The 21,045-nt window shown below is 38.6% G+C and overlaps 1 protein-coding gene across 3 annotated transcripts in view; it reads right to left on the bottom strand.

Moving 5' to 3' along the window:
* Positions 1-436: 436 nt before the first annotated feature.
* The window catches only part of CCDC50 (coiled-coil domain containing 50), a 67,132-nt gene continuing 46,523 nt past the window's right edge, over positions 437-21,045 (bottom strand). The window contains exons 7-13 of one of the 3 annotated variants that reach the window (XM_036243909.1): positions 19,665-20,189; positions 11,920-12,035; positions 11,448-11,492; positions 11,243-11,347; positions 9,086-9,165; positions 3,938-4,026; positions 437-606 (exon numbers count right to left, since the gene is read on the bottom strand). In XM_036243909.1, the coding sequence (XP_036099802.1) occupies positions 587-606; positions 3,938-4,026; positions 9,086-9,165; positions 11,243-11,347; positions 11,448-11,492; positions 11,920-12,035; positions 19,665-20,189 (980 nt within the window). In that variant the 3' untranslated portion in view covers positions 437-586. Of the gene's footprint in view, positions 607-3,937; positions 4,039-9,085; positions 9,166-11,242; positions 11,348-11,447; positions 11,493-11,919; positions 12,036-19,664; positions 20,190-21,045 lie in introns of all 3 variants that reach the window. The other 2 variants (XM_036243908.1, XM_036243907.1) reach the window with 2 other exon arrangements.

Raw genomic sequence — 21,045 nt, 5'->3', positions numbered from 1 at the left:
GAGTGTATATAAGGATATGAAAAACCTTTACAGTCCTGCTAGTCAGAGTAACATATATCAACTGTTCCAAATGTGGTTTTTAAAAATACTTTATGGTTGTGATTTTTCTCTTTTCCTAAAGAGTACAAAAAAAGCAAAAGGCTCTGTCTTTCAATATATCATATACTAACTCATCCAAAATAACTATTTCTTACATTCTTTTATTCTGCATTTCACCCAAATATTTTTACCTTGATCATTATCTTTACTAAATTCTAATTGCTAAATAAAGCCTAGTTCCTAGATACCAATACTCCATACCTAAGAAAAATGGCATTTTACAGATCTCTTAGATACTATATCCCAGGAAGGATATGCAGTGTAGAGGTGGTCAATATTCAGAAGCTAGATTTTCTTGTACTGCCCAAGTGATCAGAAATAACCAAAACACCTTAAATGCATTAAAATTATTTATGGTCAGAAAAACACTTGAGGATAAATCCCAGGAATACAAACACAGGAGAGAAAAATAAGCATGGAATGCATTCTGCATCACCCAGTAATATTTGCTACAGTGAGTCCGTTTTCAAGGCAGATTCCTAGGTTTTTACGGCTTATGATGGAAACCTGGGGAAGGGAGGAAAAAAGAAGAAACACCATTAAGAAAAAATCTTTGAAAGTAAGCAATTTAGATTCAATGCAATCCCTATCAAATTATCAATGGCATTTTTTTTCACAGAACTAGAACAAATAATCCTAAAATTTATACGAACCACAAAAGACCCTAAATAGATAGTCACAGCAATTTTGAAGAAAAAGAATAAAGTTGGAGGTATCACAATACCTGAAACTAAACTCTACTACAGGGCTATAGTAATCAAAACATCATGGTACTGGCATAAAAACAGACACATGATCAATGGAACAAAATAGAAACCCCAGAAATAAACTGATACCTATATGGTCAATTAATCTCTAACAATCGAGACAAGAATATACAATGGGGTAAAAACCGTCTCTTCAATAAATGGTGCTGGGAAAACTGGACAGATACATACAAAAGAATGAAATGACTTCACTTTTTTATACAATATACAAGAATAAATTCAAAGTAGATTAAAGGCTTAAATGTAAGACTCTAAGCTATAAATCCCATAAAAGAAAACAAAGGCAGTGAACTCTTTGACATCATTCTTAGCAGTATATATATATATATATTTTTGGATATATATCCCTGTGCAAAGGAAACAAAAGATAAAATACACAAATAGGACTACATCAAAGTAAAACGTTTTTGCACAATGAAGAACTATCATCAAAAAGGAAAGACAACCTACTGAATGAAGAGAAGATATATGGTATTATCTATAATACATAAGAAAGTCAAACAACACCAAGAAAACAAACAATCCAATTAATAAATGAACAAAGGACTGGAATGGACACTTCTCCAAAGAGGACATACAGATGATCAGTAGACATATGAAAAGATACTCAACATCACTAATCATCAGAGAAATGCAAATTAAAACCACAATGAGATATCACCTCACACCTGTCAGAATGGCTACCATCAATAAATCAACAAACAAATATTGGCAAGGACGTGGAGAAAAGGGAACCCTCCTGCACTGTTGTGGAACTGTAAACTGGTACAGCCACCGTGGCAAACAGTATGGAGATTCCTCAGAAAGTTAAAAATAAATTACCATAGATCCAGAAATTCCACTTTGGGGTATTTATCCAAAGAAAACAAAACACCAATTCAAAGAGATATACATAACCTTATGTACATTGCAGCATTATTTACAATAGCCAAATATGAAAGCAACCAAAGTGTACATCTATGGACAGGTAGAATAAAAACTTGTAGCACACATATACAATGCAATAAGAAATCTTGCCATTTGCGACAACATGGGTGGACCTAGAGGGTATTATGCTAAGTGAAATAAATCTGATAAAGAAAAAAAAATACCATATGATTTCATTTATCTGTGGAATCTAAAAAACAAAATCAAGCAGAAACAAACCGATAGATCCAGAAAACAAAGTGATGCTTGGAAGATTAGAGGTAGGTTGGGAGGATGGGTAAAAAAGGTAAAGGGGTTAAGATGTACAAATTGACAGTTATAAAAACAGTCATAAAGATTAAAGTACAGCACAAGAAATATACTCAATAATATTATAATAACTATGTATGATGTCAGATGGGTACTAGACTTATTGGGGTGATCACTTTGTAAGGTATATGAATGTCTAATCACTATAATGTATGCCTGAAACTAATATAACATTGTATGTCAACCGTAATGTAAAAAACAAAAAAATACTTTTAAAAAATAAAATTAAAAATATATATATAAAACTTGAGCCCTGGCTGGTTTGGCTCAGCGGTTGGACCGTCGGCCTGCAGACCAGAGAGTCCCATGTTTGGTTCCCACTAGGGGCATGTACCAAAAAAAAAACAAAAAAACTGGAACTCAGTTTTTCTCTCTACTTAGGCAAAATTATTTATCTTTATTTCCACGCATCTCAAGTGAAATATGTTTTCTTTGTTCTTGATTGAAAAATATTTATACATCAAATCAATGTGTTATTTTAATATTATGTACCAAATATATGTCAAGAACAGGAAGATATCCCTTAGAAAGTAATACAGGTATACAGTTTAAGGGAAAAAATCATGAGCTGCTTCCAGTCAAACCAAGTATGCTAAAAAGGCCACCAAAGCATAAATATTGTAGTGCATGCATGGGTTGTTTTGATAAAGTTCAACTAATCCCATTTTTTAAAAAATGTCTTTTGTCTTATTCTCAACATTAGATGACTGTCAGAATAAAAGGGGGTTGGGGGAGAAGAGCTTTTAAAAAATACCAATAACTAGCAAACCCATCCTCTCAAAATTCTGATTTCATTAGTCTGGAGTAGCACCTGTACACTGGTTATTTTGTAATGACTGCAGGAAAAAAATTAAAGATGTTTGGGAAGACTGTCATTAGATTTGAAAAAGGATAATAAAAACATTACCTAAGAAATCTTCGAAGAAACCATAACAAATAATAAACATCAATAAGACCTAACATCTATACAGCCTACTGCAATCCGCTTTCAGATATTTCACTTATATGACACTGACAACACAAACACTATTAAAATCACCCCAGTTCTTAGATGAGGAAATTAATACAAGAATCCATTTTTTCATTATCTCATTTTATGACCATCTTAAAAATATACATTAGTGAATGCATATGCTTTGAAGAACTACGCTCAACCATTCCTTTAAAGATCTGGTCCAACTTAGATCTCACATTCTTTCCTCATTTTCCTTGCCCCATTTTCTTCTGTGTGTATGTATGTGTGTGCTTTAAGTCCAATACATAGAGTTTTGGGCAAATAGGAAACAAGAGCTAAAACAGAAAAATCCCAGGAGATCTAAATGTTGGACACAGTCCTCCTTTAAGAACCTAATGAAAGTAGCCCAGCCGGTGTAGCTCACAGTTTGAGCAATGACATGTGGACCAAGAGGTCGCTGGTTCGATTCCTGGTCAGGGCACATGCCCAGGTTGTGGGCTCGATCCCCAGTAGAGGGTGTGCAGGAGGTAACCAATCAATGTTTCTCTCTCATCCATGTTTCTCTCTCTCTTTCTCTCTCCTGTCCTCTCTCTCTAAAAAATCAATAAAACATTAAAAAAAAAAAAATCTGATGAAATCTCTCTGCAGGAAAATGAAAATACATAGAAAATCTTGCATTCTATTTAAGGGGTTTTGTTCCTGTATTTTTTTAAATTTTGTTTATTTTTTAATAAATAAAGAATATTATAATGTTCTGTTGAGAGGGAGGATAACTAATTCTTCCACTCTAGTGAATCTCTAAGACAGCATTTGATTTTTCCATCATACCTTGAGAATTACTTACAAATATCCTGAACTTGACCATACATATTTCTCTTACCTTTATGAGAGGACTCTGATTTTGAAAAATGGCGTGTGGAATACGTGTAACCCGAATCCTCAGCGTCTGCCATGGTAGGTGGTGGTGGCCTGAAGGGAAGTCTGAATTTAGAGACATTCTAAGTAGTGGAGACTACAATTCTACTGCTCATTGGATCACATGGTGAAACCATTTCTGGTACAAATGCAGAGTCAGAATGTTTTAGAATTCTCATCTTAGCCTGGCTGGTGTGGCTCAGTGACTGAGCATCGACCCATGCACCAAGAGGTCTCCTATTCAATTCCCAGTCAGGGCACATGCCCAGGTTGTGGGCCAAATCCCCAGTGGGGGCCTGCAGGAGGCAGCCAGTCAATGTTCTCTCTCATCGAAGTTTCTATTGCTCTCTCTCTCCCCCTTCCACTCTCTTTCTAAAACCAATAAAGAAAAAACAATTTTTTTAAAAAACATTCTTTTTTTTCTCACCCAAGGACATTTTTCCATTTTTTGTTCAGATAGAATGGGAGGGAGAGAGAGAGAAACATCGACGTGAAAGGGACACATCAAGTGACTGCCACCCACACGACCAACCAGGGCCGGGGACAAACTGCAACCAAGATACATGCCCTTAGTGAGAACTGAACCCGGGTCTCTCTGGACCGCAGGCCGACCACTGAGCCAAACCGGCCAGGGCTTAAAGACCTTCTTTTAAAAAAAGAATTCTCATTTTAGTTTCTGGCCAGTTGCATGACCTTGGGTCAATTATTTTATCTTATTGTTCTTTTGTTTTGATGCACACAGCTCAATAAAAACACATGTTTTTGAATATCTAGTATGTGTGAGGCATTGTGCTAAGAACAAAGATTAGTGAAATGCAACCACTGTCACTAGTGAGAAATATATTTTGTTTTGGTAGGTTTTACAAAGAAAAAGAGGAAGAAGGAAAATAATAGAAATAAAGAAAGATGAGGAAGGAAGGGAGGAAAGGGAGGAGAGAAAGAGCAGCAGATAAGGTGAGAGGACAAGAGAGAGGAGAGAGGGGGAGAGGGGACCTTGGTCAACATAAAAAATTTACTGCAAAGTTCCTCAATCCACTAGGTGGCAAAGGAGAGCTGAGAGAAGGAAAAGGCAGTCATGCTGACAACTTTTCACGTTAAAACATTGTAAAAAACTGGAAAATGTTTACTACTCTAAACTTATTTTAATCATATAACAGATTTTTGCAAACATTTGGCTTTAATGAAGGTAAGGAATAAAATCGCTCCTTTTTTGCCGTTTTCCAAAAGCGTGCTCCAATGTGGCATTAAGGCATGGAACCACATGAGATTAAGATTTGTCCATATATAACCATGTTGTAGGATGTTTTGTATAATTAAATATACAATCTGGAAGGCATAAGTATTCTGAAGTTTGAAGAGTTACAGTTAGTTAGGTACAATGGGCTCTGTCATATAAAAATAAAGGCAAGTGTTTTCAAATTTCTCACCCTGTTCCCAAGCAGTAGGACTCTCTCGGGTATTCCTATCTGGAAGAGGTCAGCATGGGATGTAAACTTGTGTACAGAGTAAGGACAACACTATGGGTTCTACGTAAATATATCTCAATTAACTTTTTTTTTTTATCCTCACCCGAGGACATTTTTCCATTTTTTGTTCAGATAGAGCGGGAGGGAGAGAGAGGAAGAGAGAGAGAGAGAAACATCGACGTGAAGGGACACATCGAATGGCTGCCACCCGCACGACCAACCAGGGCCGGGGACAAACCGCAACCAAGGCACATGCCCTTAGCGGGAACTGAACCCGGGTCTCTCTGGACTGCAGGCCCACGCTCCAACTGCTGAGCCAAACTGGCCAGGGCCTCAATTAACTTTTAAGCTAAGCCTGCATGGTTGGTATCACACACATATTTTAGAGTTAGATTAGGTAATATGAGGTAAGTGATGTGTCCAAGTTCACGTAATTGTTAAGCGGCAGACAGAGCCAGGGCTCAAACTCAAATGGACTTCAAAACCAGCGCCCTTAACTACTGCGCTATGCTCTGCTACAGAGGAGTCAGGTGTGTATTATCAGCTGCAGCATCTCCATTCAAAACTACACACAAGAGAAAAATAAAACACCTAGTGGTATTACCAGTATAAAATTCTCTAGTTAAAAAAATTTGGAACTTGGCTTCAAACTTTTCCCAATTACAATGAGATATAATTAATTCAGATTGCTGACTGGTTCTCTGTGTCTTTAGAAAGAGTAGGAAAATGTATAATAGACAAGGAAATTGATTTTTGAGTACAAATGCTACAAGCTCTGTCTGAGAATCTGCATTCCCTCTACTGCTATTACTATGGCACTGAAGTAAACCTCTTGACCTGGGCAGATCCCCGTTTGTCAATGCTTGAAATCATTTCTTTCTACACAAACGGCTAAACTTTTCTACCATGATTAAGTTTTTTTAAATCCACACCTGAGGACACGTTTTTATTGATTTGAGAGAGAGAAGAAAGGGAAAGAGAGAGAGAGAGAGAAACATCGATGTGAGAGAGAAACATGGATCGGTTGTCTCTCGTACTCTCCCTGACCAGGAATCGGACCCGTATCCCTCTGGTGTATGGGACGACACCTGAACCAACTGAGCAACCCGGCCAGGGCTACCATGACTAATTTTGAAAGAGGAATGGATAGATTCTAACCAGAAAGCATGCATTCTGATATTAGTTGTACAGACTAATTCTGGTATTATTCAGTACATAACAGGCTTTAATTTTTAACTATGAACATATAGGTTACATAGAATTCATTTTTGTTTTATCATATATATAAACTTTCTGTAAATGATATTTAAAGACAAATGTTCCTCTCAGGTCAAAAGAGATTTCAGGTCCATTAGTCATAGGTCACTATTATTTATAATAGCAATTTTTTGTTATTAATCCTCACCCAAGGATATTTTTTTCATTCATTTTTAGAGCGAGTGAAAGGGAGGGAGGGGAGAGAGAGAAAGACAACAGTGTGAGAGAGAGAGACATCAGTGTGACAGAGAAACACTGATGTGAGAGACAGGTTGATTGGTTGCCTTCAGCACGCACTCCAACCTGGACCAGGGACCAAACCTGTAACCCAGGCACGTGTCCTTGACTGGGAATCGAACCTGACACCCTTCAGGGGGCTGATGTTCCAATCACTGAGCCACGCTGGCCAGGGCTATAATAGCCATTTTTAATACAGGATCATTTGATTATTTATTCTTGCAATATGCCAAATATTTTTAAGAGTGTCTGTTACAGTCCAAAACTTGTTTTCAACTATAATAAACCTATTTAAATAGCCATTCCACACTGTTCTACCTGGTCTGCTATAAACTTATTAGTGTTCTTAAGGGCCCATGGACTTTGAAGATGGTAAATAACCCTAAAGATTTTAATTCACTTCACCAAAAAATGACATAACAAACCACAGCTATTTACCTATTGAGAACAGATTAGTCAGTTGTTATTTTACTTGGATACTGCAGGGATGTGAATAACACTAAAATCTGCTTCAAAAACTGTCTGGTATGTGCTTAACTAAAAGCTACAAGAACTTATTTTACACGATTAGACAAAATATACTACAGTTGCACTAAGAGCTTTAAAAATCTAATATAACTTTCTAAAGGGCATTTATCTTCTGAAAGCCCAGAGCTTAAAAATAGGGATTGGCGTTTAAAGGGCACTGAACACACCCACTGAGGAAACAAGCAGCGCAGCTCAAGCGCCAGCAGTAGGGTCGCCACAGCGGACGTTCTCAGTGTAATGAAGATTGTGTTTTAGTAATATATTTAAGTATGTCAATATATTTTATACTATTAAAAATCAGGACCAAAATTCAAGGTTCTAATAATTTAGAACTTTTGAAATGTCAGATTTAGTGTTATTTTTGTCTTTTTCTATTTAATGTTCTCTACTCCTATTACAATCACATATTCTTTTGAAAATCAACAGAAAGCGATGAAGAAAATAGAAGTGCTTCCCCAGGGACCTACGGCTAACAACGTGAGGGGAAGACAGCAGCGGCTCCGTCGTCATGACCGAGACCGCCTGACAAGCCGGAAAGCACACCCCACAGCCATGCGACTTGATCTGGTGGGACTCGGGACAGCCTGCGATGACTCGGTGAGTCCTTGCCCAGGGCGCTGAGACTCACGCAGAAATGAACTTAAGCATGCGTCAATGTCAGGCACAACCCAATGTGGTCATGAAGCTCAGTAGAAAATTAAAACCTGGCCCTGGCCGGTTTGGGTCAGGGGTTAGAGCATCGGCCTGTGGTCCAGAGAGACCCGGGTTTGGTTCCCGCTAACGGCACGTATCTATTTCAGTTGCAGTTTGGCCCTGGCTGGGTTGTGCGGGAGACAACCAGTCAATGTGTCCCTTTCACGTTGATGTCTCTCTTTCTTTCTCTCTTTCTTTCTCTCTCTCTCTCTCTCTCTCTCTCTCTCTCTCTCTCTCTCTCTCTCTCTCTCTCCCTCTCCCTCTCTCTCCTTCCCATTCTATCTGAACAAAAAATAGAAAAATGTCCTCGGGTGAGGATAAAATAAATAAATAAATACATAAATAAAAATTAAAACCTGAGGTTTTACTTAGCAAAAAGTTTAACCCTGTCTCTTCTCAGCTGAGGGCACTGGTTTCGTGAATACAGAGACAAGAACTAGTTCTAACAAAAAGCACATCCTGCCCTGTCTGGTTTGGCTCAGCGGTTAGAGCGTCGGCCTGCGGTCCAGAGACCCGGGTTCGGTTCCTGCTAAGAGCGCGTACCTCGGTTGCAGTTTGTCCCGGGCCCTGGTTGGTCGTGCAGGTGGCAGCCACTCGTGTCCCTTTCATGTCGATGTTTCTCTCTCTCTCTCTATCCCCCATTCTACCTGAACAAAAAATGAAAAAAAATGTCCTCAGGTGAGGATTAAAAAAAAAGCACATCCTTCACTTTTGTACCCCAGCTGTGAAATTCCCTACCTTTCTGATTTGACTTGTTCAACCCAACTTCGAACTGGAAACAAAAGGGTGAGAATACCCCACAAGACCTGGTAACACCTCACGACAGCAGACGTCTGGGTCTCCTCTCCAAGGAACAAGCTCTCTTCTCAGACAGCATCTCCAACCTCAGCACAAAATCAAGCCCCCACTTTCCGCTGCAGGTGTCAACTTACCGCGCTGGCCTGTCACTCTTAGAACGGTGAGGTTCATCACTGTCTTTTGACTTTGAGTGTGTTGATTTAGATGTTTTAGGCTATAACAGGAAAAAAAAAAAAGGAAAAAAAGCAAAGAAAGAAAGAAAAATATTAGGTTTAGAAAATATCTAAATGTCAGACTACTCTCCTTTAATAATTTCAGGTTATTTGCATGCAATTTTAAGAACATAAAATATTTTTAAAGACAACCACTCAGAGATTTAAAAAAAAATAATACTCTCAAAGGTATGTTTGAGGCTGTCAGTATAGTCAGATGAGTTGGTTAAACACGTGCAAACATGCTCTCCCACAGGGTGTGCTTGGATACCCATTATTCACATAACAGCTGTAGAACAGCTAACAAGAACTGGTAGGTTCCCAGAGTTTACAGAATCTAGGTTTGTGCTCTTAACCTTATTTCTGAACACCTGACTTAGGGATGGTAGTTTTTAAGCCAGAAAATAAGGTCCATTTCAAGGTATTTTTTCCAGGAACTGGACCAGCACCAGCTAAAAAATCTAGACAGCACAGAAGTTCTAATACTTGAGAGAACTATGGCCTCCCTCTCTTAATTTCCTGATTTGTAATCCTTAAAAATACCTACTCCTTAATAGTAGGGTTAATAAAGAAACTGAATAACTCCTGGGCAATTATTTGTGGCTTAATTAATGGAGAAGCATTTGGGAAGCTTTCTACTAAAAATAAAATATGTTATGCCTGGCCAGTGTGGCTCAGTTGGTTGAGTGTCATTCCATGGACTGAGAGGTCCTGGTTTGATTCCTGGTCAGGGCGCATGCCTGGGTTTCAGGTTCGATCTCCCAATGGGGGGCTTGCAGGAGGCAGCCAATCGATGTTTCTCTCTCACGTTGATGTTCCTATCTCTCTCTCCCTCTCCCTTCTTCTCTCTCTAAAATCAGTAAAAAGATATTTTAAAAAATAAAATAGGGCCCTGGCTGGTTTGGCTCAGTAGCTGGACCGTCGGCCTGCAGACCAGAGAGTCCCGGGTCCAGTTCCCGCTAGGGGCATGTACTAAAATAAAATAAAATAGGTTAGGAAAAATCCTAATTACAAGGAAGGGTAAAAGAGAGAGATAAGTATAAATTAAATGGAAATAATCCTTTCATTTGCTTTTAGACTGACAGCTGGGTAACTGACAACAGGAATTAGAACAATACTATCATCACAGTTTCTGCATCTTCTTTTTCCTCACCGCCCAGACTCAGACAGTACCCGAGAGCCCAGGGAGGAATTTGTTAGAGAGAACAGGGGGATACACACCGCCACTATACCCTTCCAGGTCTAGTTCCAACCCCTCCCTAGAGAGACTTTACCATATGAACGCTCCCCCTCCTCCTCCATTATGCTTTTATCAGCCAGCTCGACCTTGTATTTGTCAACTGTCTACAGTCTGTCTTCCTGTCTACACACCACATTATCACGAGGAAATACCTATCTTTGCCTTTCCCTGTAAGTCCAGAGGGATGCTTTGCACAGAATAACTAATTTGTAAAGTCTGTTAAATTGAATCTGCAACCACCACATACGACAATTAGATTACTTTATAATAGAATGCACTGAGGTCACTGAGTATTTTGTCTCCTGGTTCTAAATGAATAAGGGGAAGGTAACAGTTCGAGCTCATACCGCACAGTTCTTGCACTCTGACATACGCAATGATTGCTGGTGATAGCTGTCAGCCTGCCGTGGATCAAATTATGTCAGAGGAAGAGAAACAATGGACACATAACCAAGGATGAAGCACAGATCAGTACATAAGGGAAGGAGAGAGAAAGAATAGGCCACTGGGAATCTGAAAGCATGTGAAAAGGCTGCATTCTCCTATAAGGTAAGTATAGTAAAGTTAAGCTTGATCATGACCAGCGGGCGTTTGCACCTTGGTTGGTCTTAAAATGAATGAAATGAGTTTTTCACTCAGCAGTAACTTTTTAAATAATTACTTTCAATAATTTAATATGATTTTTAATAGTGAAACAACTTTTACAAGTCAGATTCACGTGATACAGAAAATGTCTATACCCTAAATATATTTACAGAGCTTACCCTAAAAACAGAGTCCCCTTTACATTTCTAATTTTACTTCTCATTAAACAACAACAACAACAAAACAGACCCTACCTTCCAATCAGGGTCATGCTTTCTTTTGTCCAATGACGATTTTTCCCGCTCCTTGGCTTTCTTGTAAGCTTTCTTTTCTTCAGCCATTAGAAGTCTAGCAATTTCCTAAACAAATCCAGTCCATATTATCATTGATGAGAGTTGTAGAAAGAAAATTATCGTGATATTTCCAAAAAATATTGGCTAACGAAACTCATTAACTCACCTCATCCTGGGCTACTTGAGCTGCTCTCATGTCCACCTGGGTAGCCTATAGTGCAGAAAATACAAAAAATATAAAATTTAATTGGATTCTATGCTGTCCATTTTTTGAATCTTACATAAAAATAAACTGGTATTTGAAACTAGATGTGGTGAACATTCCTCAAGATGGTAACTGGTTGGTATACATTCGCCAGCCAGAGCAGGGTCTATTTTCACCAAATTCTACAGCAGATTCTTAGAGAATTATCAGAACTCAATAATGGAGAGACAGGGATATGGAATTCTATCGCTAATACTTACTCAGTAAATAAAACTAAACACTCTATTATTGTTTTCATTTTTTCCACGAAAAAAGAAGGTACTAGTTTCTCAACTGATAAAGGACTGTAATGCCTGTTATATCCACACACCAAGAATGACTCAATTCACAAAAAATCTTATTCACCTGAACTTCTGCATTAAAATTTGCTCACCAAAATTTCCTCTTCCTGCAGTTTTCTGGCAATTTCAGCATCGTACCACTCCTGATCCCTGTGCGTCACTCGTGACGGGGTAGAGACGGCTTCTTTCATCACTCTCGGCTTCATTCCTAGAAAAAAACCAATGTAATAAGGTAAATGACTTTCTAAAAAGTTGTAAAATTTAAGGTTACAAAAAAAACAAGCCTTTTACCTTACATTTTACCATTCTTTACTATCTAACACAGACAACGCTGTCGCCATTCCACAGTCCAGTGCAGGCCGCACTGGAAATAACTTTTCCCTTAGACATGAAGTGATGCAATAATCCACACACGTAACAAAGTTACCACCCAACCCTGCCTGATAAAACCTCCCCTCTCACATAGTTTCTTCCAGAGCAGGAAATCAGGCAAAAAACTGCTAGTGAGGCTTTTGGAAAGAAGAAAGTAGAAAGAAAAACAAAAAGAATAGTCATTGAAATGAAAAGAACTTAGAGAAAAGAAAGTCACAGAGTTGAGGTTTCAAAGAGGCTAAGCTGTCAAGACTGGAGGAAACGACAGGCTTCCTTGGTTTGCCCCCGTCTGGCACACCTTACCTCAGCGGGAAGAGAACAGCATCACCAGGCAGTTAGGTGACCAGGTACCTGTTAGCCACCCAGTTCCCGACATGGCTTCTGCTCTGACGGCCAACAGACCCACCTGCTTCTTAGATCTTTCCTACTGCTTTGATCAGTTTACCGTGGTTGCTCAATTTCATGGAAGATATAACATAAAGAAAATAGCACAATGACTGTAGCATTGTATTCCCCTGACAAAGGAACAGGCAGGGACTGGTGGGAAATTCTGGCTTTTTATTTTGAAATTTTACATGCAGCATATGTTCCTTCAGTCCCTTTTAAGTGAATGGTAAATGCTAATGGTCATTTCAAAATGTGGGCATTTCCCTCTGTGTACCCTTTCTAAATTATAACAATGTGAACAAAATGTTGAATGCAGTGAACAAGATTAACCACCTGAATTACTGACTTCAGTAAACAGATTACTGATGGGAAAGAGAAAACTCACTCCTAATTGCCTGTTTCTTTATATCCGTGGTTCTCCACCATGGCTATATACCAGAATCACTTGTGGTGCTTTAGATAAACATTAAAATCTTTGACCCAAATCCCAGGGATTCTAATTTAAGTAGCCTAGAGAGATCTGGCCTTTAGTATTTATTTTAGTTATTTTTTTAATCTTTAGCAGTTGATTCTTATTTGCAATTAGCAATGGAACTACCAGCTTAGTGTATAATGTCCATCAAAATAACCGTCCATTAAACAGTTTTTATCAAAATGTCTCACCACATTTGATTTGCTTGCTTTAAACAAAAAAATAAAATAAAAATGGAAAGACAAGAAAATACAACTGAATTCTGGGCACATGAAGAAAGTTTAAGTTATCTGGCGAAGGTTTTCTTTGTAGAGCTTTGAACCTAGCTTTGCGGTAAATCCTAAAGCCTCAGGCTCATCTGCCTTTCCCACACAAAAAAAGAGACTATTAAACATGGTTTTCTTAGCTTCAGGCCAATTAGTACATAATTACCCAGAATACAGAATCCACTTCAACTTCACATCATTTCTAGAATCTGATGCCAGGCTGGCCTGCTTTTAACCCAGATTGCTGAGTGGTTTGGGACAGTTACAAAACAGTAGCACAACCCATGAGTGGACCATATTTAAATGGAATATAAACCTCCCTGAGTTATGATTAGTGTGGTCATAACTAGAAAGGAATATTTTAGGCAAAATAAATAAAATTATATAAGGAAGTTAGTACTGGGCAAAGTCAGTGGACCAGGTAGATTGCTATATCATATTCCTATTTATAGAAAAATGACACAGTGAGCAGCCCCAAAAGCCTAGTTGAGGATGATAGGAAAGATCACCCTTAGTCCTTGCCCCTTCAATTTTGCTATCCAGTGAAAGAAACAATATAGTGAGATATGCTCATCTTCTACACTATTGTGCCTCCTATGCTACACCACAGAATTAGCTGAGAAAATGTGTTAATATCTACAAAAACGCTTGGAAGGCATTCAAATGAAAGTCTTAATTGGCAGGGCAGTTTGAGAAGATTGTGACCTCTTGATAGTTAAAAACAGAATGATACACAGATCAATGGAACAGAACAGAAAGTCCAGAAAAAACCTGTAACATATGACCACTTACAACGAAAAGCCAAAAATATACAGTGGGGAAAAAACAGTGTCTTCAATGAATGGCGTTGAGAAAAACTAGAAAGCCACATGCAAAAGAATGGAACTGGAGCACTACCTTCCACCATATACAAACATTAATTCAAAATGGATTAAAGAATTGAACAGAAAACCTGAAACCATAAAATTCCTAGAAGAAAACATAGGCAGTCAGATCCTTGACATTAGTTTTGGAGATGACTTTTTAGTTTTGACACCAAAAGCAAAGGCAACAAAAGAAAAAATAACAAGAGGGACCAATAAAACTAAAAAGCTTCCATATAACAACAGAAACCATCAATTAAACCAATGACAATCTGCTAAATGGAAGAAAATATTTTCAAATCACGTATCTGATAAGGGGTTAATATCCAAAACATATAAAGAATTCATAGGGCTGAAAAGGAGGGATATCTGTAATACTTTCAAAAATAAAGATAAATAAAAAATAAAATAAAATAAACGCAACAGCAATGTGTGTGTGTGCGTGTGTGTGTGTGAAAGAGAGAGAGATTTAATAATGGGCAGAGGGTCTGAATAGACATTTTTTCCAAAGAAGACATATAGATGGCCAATAGATACTTGAAAAAGGTCTCAACGTCACTAATTAACAGAAAAATACAAATCAAAAACACCTGTTAGAATGGTTATTATCAAAAAGACAAAAAATAAGTGTCAGTGAGAATGTGGAAAAAAGGGAACCACTGTGCACCATTGGTGGGAATGTAAACTGGTGCAATCATCATGAAAAATAGTTTGGATGTTCCTTGAAAAATTAAAAATAGAACTACTATATTATCCAGCAATTCCCATTCTGGGTATTCTTCTGAAGGAAATGAAAACACTAACTTGAAAGGTATATGCACCCCATGGTTACTGCAGCATTGTTTACAACAGCTAAGACATGAAAATAACCTAAGAGCCCACAGATGAATGAACGGAACAGGAGATGAGGTATACAGTCATTGCTTAACAATGAGGACAGTTCTGAGAAATGCATCATTAGGTGACTTCATCGTTGTGGGAACACCACAGAGCACACTTACACAATCCTAGATGCTATAACCTGCACACTTCGCTACGTGGTACAGCCCATTCCTCCTAGACTATAAGCCTGGATAGTATATTACTGTACAAAACAATACAAGATTGCCCTGGCCGGTTTGGCTCAGCGGTTAGAGCGTCGGCCTGCGGTCCGGAGAGACCCGGGTTCGGTTCCCGCTAAGGGCACGTACTTCGGTTGCAGTTTGTCCCCGGCCCTGGTTGGTCGTGCGGGTGGCAGCCACTCGATGTGACCCTTTCACGTCGATGTTTCTCTCTCTCTCTCCCTTCCTCTCTCTTCCTCCCACTCTATCTGTACAAAAAATGGAAAAATATCCTCGGGTGAGGACAAAACAATACAAGATTAAATCAAATATAAGAGAAAATTATGCAATCAAGAGACAAGGTAAACATGAGATGTATGAGGCTGCTGCTGGCATAACAAGATATACTGTTTTACAGCAAAGTTGTTTTTTTAAATAAGTAAAAAGAGTACACTCTAAAACAGTGAGAAAAAGTACAGCAAATACATTAAGCCAGTAACAGCTGTTTATTATCGTTATCAGTATTATGTGCTATATATAATTCTCTGTGCTATGCTTTTATACAACTGGCAGCTCAAGTTTACACCAGCATCACCACAAACAGGTGACAAATGTCTGGTGCTCTGATACTAAGATGGATATGATGTCACTAGACAATAGGGAGTTTTCAGCTCCATTGTATTCTTACAGGACCACCATGTATGTACATATGTATATATACATAATATATACAGCCTGTCACTGACTAAAATGTTATTGGCTCATGACTGTATATATATATAATGGAATATTATTCAGCCATAAAAAAGTGCAACCTTGCCACTTGCAACAATATGGATAAACCTTGAGGGCACTATGCTAAGTGAAATAAGTTAGAGAGATACAAAACACCATATGATCTCATTTATATGTAAAATCTAAAAAAAAAAATTGTGCTCATAGGTAAAGAACACATGTTGGTAGTTGCCAGAGGTGGGGGCAAAACAGGCCACCTTAACAGGGGGTCAAAAGGTAAAGATTTCCAGTTATAAAAAAAATAAGGTATGGGAATACAATATACAGCATGTTGACTATAGTTAATAATACTGTACTGCATATTAGAAAGTTGCTAAGTGAGCAGATCTTAACAGTTCTTATCACACAAACACAAAAAGTGTACCTGTGTATGGTAACAGACGTTAACTAGACTTGCTGTGGTAACCATTTTGCAATATATACAAATATTGAATCATTATATTGTACATCTGAAAGTAGTATAATATTACATATCAACCATACCCCAATAAAAATAGATAGATAGAAATTGAGGTAATATCTCCCTGAGTCCCGAATATATAGTGGGAAACCAATTTACTTGATCTCTTGCTACATCACTGGAACTTGGATGTCTTGTAAGTAGAAACTCTTCATAACCCAGAATTAATTTCTGGACTTCTGGGATGACAGGGCTACCCACTCAATATGGTACCCCTGTATCAGAGGTAAAAAGAGCTTTTGTAAGTATGTAAGAAGGAAATTAGATAGTGTAGTCTAAGGCTGTCACTATAGAAAACAGATGCTTTAAATAATTTCAAAGCACAGTTACTTGAAGAAAATTAACAGGATGGTTGTCCTCACTTTGTAAACCTAAAAAGAGTCTGAAAACTCACTTTCTAAAGGCCCAACAGTTCTACATTCATTTCTTAGTCTAACTTTTGCTTGTGTTTTTCTGTTTATCATTCTCCAGTATGACAGCATAAGATCTTTGCTCAATATACAAAACAAAACAATACAAACTTAAATAAATTCTGCTAGGAATAGGGTAAAATGGTAATTGATAGATTCTCTGATATAATGCAAGACTGTTTTGTAATAAGCCAGACTGACAATTGGGGAATATTATAGCAGAAAGATGTAGAAGTTTTATGACCCTAAAAAGTTGGAGGTTAACCTGAAGAAAATTAACAGGCCGATAAGATGTAACAGCTCAATAAAGAAGTTACCCTCAAAGGTGGTATGGTTTTATTGCCCTTTGTAAGGTTAACCAATTTCATATTTAATTAAGCAATTATATTTAGCATTTATTTTTCAATAGACTCTGTAAAATCCTGTCCCACAAATGCTTATTTAGAACGAGCTATTTGTCGTCCTGCTAGTTTCTTCATCATTAAGTAAAATGCCACTCTGGCCTGTGCTAATAACTTTGAAAATAGACACCTGTACCTACTAAATATATTTTAATGTAATCCTCTGAACTATTCCAGGGGATTTGCAAAATCTAGCCTGGAGGGACTGCTGAAGGAACATTAGTAAAGTAAGTTGAACACAAAATGACGGACACAAGCAGCTACGTTGTAGCCATGTTAGTGCCTGCCTATCCATATTGTTTTTTAAACCCCTGTACTGGTAAAACAAAAGAAAATTTTTAATAATTGCCTCCAACTCCAGTAGTAGAGTCTGTGAATCAGTGTCTAGTTTCACATTAGTTTCACCCTTCCTAAGCCTCTTTAAGATACCTTCAAATATAACTAAAAGCCATAAAAGGTTAACCAGCCCTCAGAGCACTTACAAGGTCAGATTCACAGAATCAGAAATATAGAGGTTGGTGTAATCACTGACCCTCCCCTAAGCCTTTAGGACTCCAACATGTCTTTCTCAATCTGGATATAGTATAATTAATCATAAAGCCTACTCCAGACAGATTATATGGCTTCCTCCTCTATGCCCCCATAGCTCTCTGTTCAAAGTATATTTAATTTGCAATCATATGTTTGCATATCCATCTTTTTGGCTTGAATTATTAACCCTCTGATGCTCATATCTAAGCATAGACCCCAAACACAAAGCCCGGAGCAAGAATATTTGTGGCAGATACTCAGCATGGTTTGCTGAACTGAATTTTCATTTTCTTTATGACCAAGTCCTTTAATGACTTAAAGGATTAACATAATAGGAAGAAGCAACTAAATCAACCTGAATCTGCAACCCAGAAACCAGTTTCCAGAGCAGAAGTAGAGGCTGGCTGGGCAAATAATAAAGAATAAGAACAGACGCTTCCTCGGTACTCCTTTCCCAATAACCCTTGCATTTCTTTTTTTTTTTTTTTTTTTTAATCCTCACCAGAGGACATTTTTCTATATTTTGTTCAGATAGAGTGGGAGGGAGGGAGAGAGAGAAACATCGACGTGAAAGGAACACATCGAGTGGTTGCCACCCGCACAACCGACCAGGGCCGGGGACAAACTGCAACCGAGGTACGTGCCCTCAGCGGGAACCTAACCTGGGTCTCTCAGGACCGCAGACCGATGCTCTAACCGCTGAGCCAAACAGGCCAGGGCAACCCTTGCATTTCTAAAAAAACGTCCATAAGAGGAAAACATCCAGGTAGGTACGTATGGTCTAACACCAGACAGTGATATGACTGATGTACAGGGTACAGCCACAAGGTTTCCAGACAAAAACAGACATAACCTTTCCTTTGTCAATGGCGGATTTCACTGATTCTGAGTTAAACTTCAGAGATGCCAGAAATCTGAAACCTAAGTCTAATGTTCTCTTCATTCCTATCAAAGTACAGGTGTACCTTGGAGATATTGCGGATTTGGTCCCAGACCACCACAATGGAGTATGGCAATATATCGAGTCAAAACCTTTTTGCTGGCCGAAGGTCTCACCTTCAATTTGTAAAAAATGCAACATCTGTGAGGTGCAATAAAGTGAGGCACCTACACCAAGAACTAACTTGATATTGGCATCTCAGGACACCAACTGTAGAGTTCGAGTTGAAGAACATTAGGCACAGAAAGTAACCTAAGGCAAGAATTTCCAAACTTTAAGTACATAATCATCTCCAGGTCTAAAATAAGCCCAACTGCCAGGCCATACTCCAAAGATGATAATAGTTGTGAGACCCAGAAATCTGCACATTTAGGAAACAGCTCAGCTTACTCTGACAGAACTGGACTGAGGTCCACAATATATGTCTCAAGAGATTGCATATCCAATCTCTTACTTTACAGATGGGAAAGATAAGGACAAGAAAATCCAGACCTCCAGCCCTGTTGCTCTTCTAGTTAGGCAAACACTATGAAGGCAGTGTCAGCAGATCTTCTGGGTTCACTGAACTAAAATCAGGGATTCAGTAGCTTTGTTGTGTTGTCTGAATCTCTGATGTGTGGTCCCGGCCAATGAAGAATTGTATCTGGGATGGGCGCCCCCAAGTGTGTAATGAATCAGGGTACTCTCTCGGAAGACAGAAAGGGACAGTCACAGATGTTTTCCTTCTTCACACGGACTTCAGATTAAGAAAATAACCTTACGTCAAGTCTGGCTCCAGGTTTATTTCATAGCCATGAGCAAAAACTAGAGGGAAAGAATATGTTGCCTGAGATGCTTATTAAATACATGTGTGTGTATGTCTGCATGATACCAGGGCTTCTAACAACCATCCTTTATTACCTGTGTCATGGAGTTGGAGCCGCTCCTCACTCTCTGAGAAGGGAGGAGTCCTGGGCCTGTGCTTCCTCTCTCTGTGCCCACCTTGCCCATGCTCCCTCCCATGCACAGACTCCTTGGAAGGAAGCCCTGCTTTTTGAGAAGACTTCGGTGAAAGCTGGTCTTGGTGTCTGGACTGTTTTTCCCAGCTCCGAGTTCGATGGCTGCTGTTAGCCTCCCAGTCACCAAGTTCCGTACTCAGAAACACCTCCCCACTGATCTTGGGAAGAGGAGGTCTCCGGAGCCTCTCATGACCGGAACATTTCCTTTCATGCTGCTCCGTGATAATCTGGGGGTTGTCCCTCACTTTGCCTGAGCTACAGGACAGAGATTTCTCTGATAAACGATGTTCTTCCGGTTCCTCCAAGTTCTCCCACGGATGCTTGGGTTTCTCCTTTCTCTGCTTCACCGTCTTTTCATCGCTTTGGAGTTTACAGGACCTTGAGAATCCAGAACCCAATTCCCTTGCCCTCCTTGACCGTGGCTGGTCTGAGTGGAGGTGGAGGAATGCGAAAAACAGAAATGCAGGTTAAGTCAATCAGATTATGAATTCACTGCTTGGGTGAGACAGGGCCCGAATTTAACCTATTTTAAAATGGAGAGGACCACTTTTTCAACTTAACAAACTGAAAATAGGGGATGGGCATTTACTGGAAGGATTCTGGGTACATACCCAAAAAAGTAAAATTAATACATACAATTCAATTAGGTGAAATAAATTTGAAAGAAGATCTTGATCATGATTAGGAAGAGTTAACAAAGTACTTTAATATTTGCCAATAACAAAAATTACAGCCATTAAATGTTAAATTATACTTATAAAACCAATTTGGAACTGTGTATGGGGGGAAAAATGGTAGTTGAGGGAAATCTCATAAAACAGAAAAAAAACTAGGCTTCGTGATTCCAGAGGCTTTCAAATATTCTTCTTGGAAATAACAATAAATCAACACCAGAATGTTGGTAGTTTCCACGTAGTTCAGAGAAATGATCCACGGATTTCAGTATTCCTCTATCCTTTCCTCTTACGTGGCCAAAGCAAACATTTCCAGATATATTGCAGTTCAGTGTGGAAGAAGATGAAGTAGAGAATTTGAAGTGATTAAATGACCCTGTTATCTTTGGATAATTCTGCTCCCAATCTTACTTGAATTGTGGCAGAGAAAAAAATTAAAAAGAGATGCCATCATGGATTACATAAAAAAGGAGTCATTTCCTAAATTGATTTCAAAAAACTTTACGATTCTGTATTCTTTATATAAAAATCCAGTATGTGCTAAATATACATGTCCCTGCGTTTAACACAATGCTCAAAAGCAGCAAATGAGTGCTTTTGTGGGTCTCA

This window comes from Molossus molossus, unplaced genomic scaffold (assembly GCF_014108415.1).
Source record: "Molossus molossus isolate mMolMol1 unplaced genomic scaffold, mMolMol1.p scaffold_m16_p_5, whole genome shotgun sequence".
NCBI lineage: Eukaryota > Metazoa > Chordata > Mammalia > Chiroptera > Molossidae > Molossus > Molossus molossus.
This window is presented reverse-complemented; position numbering and strand designations above follow the sequence as displayed.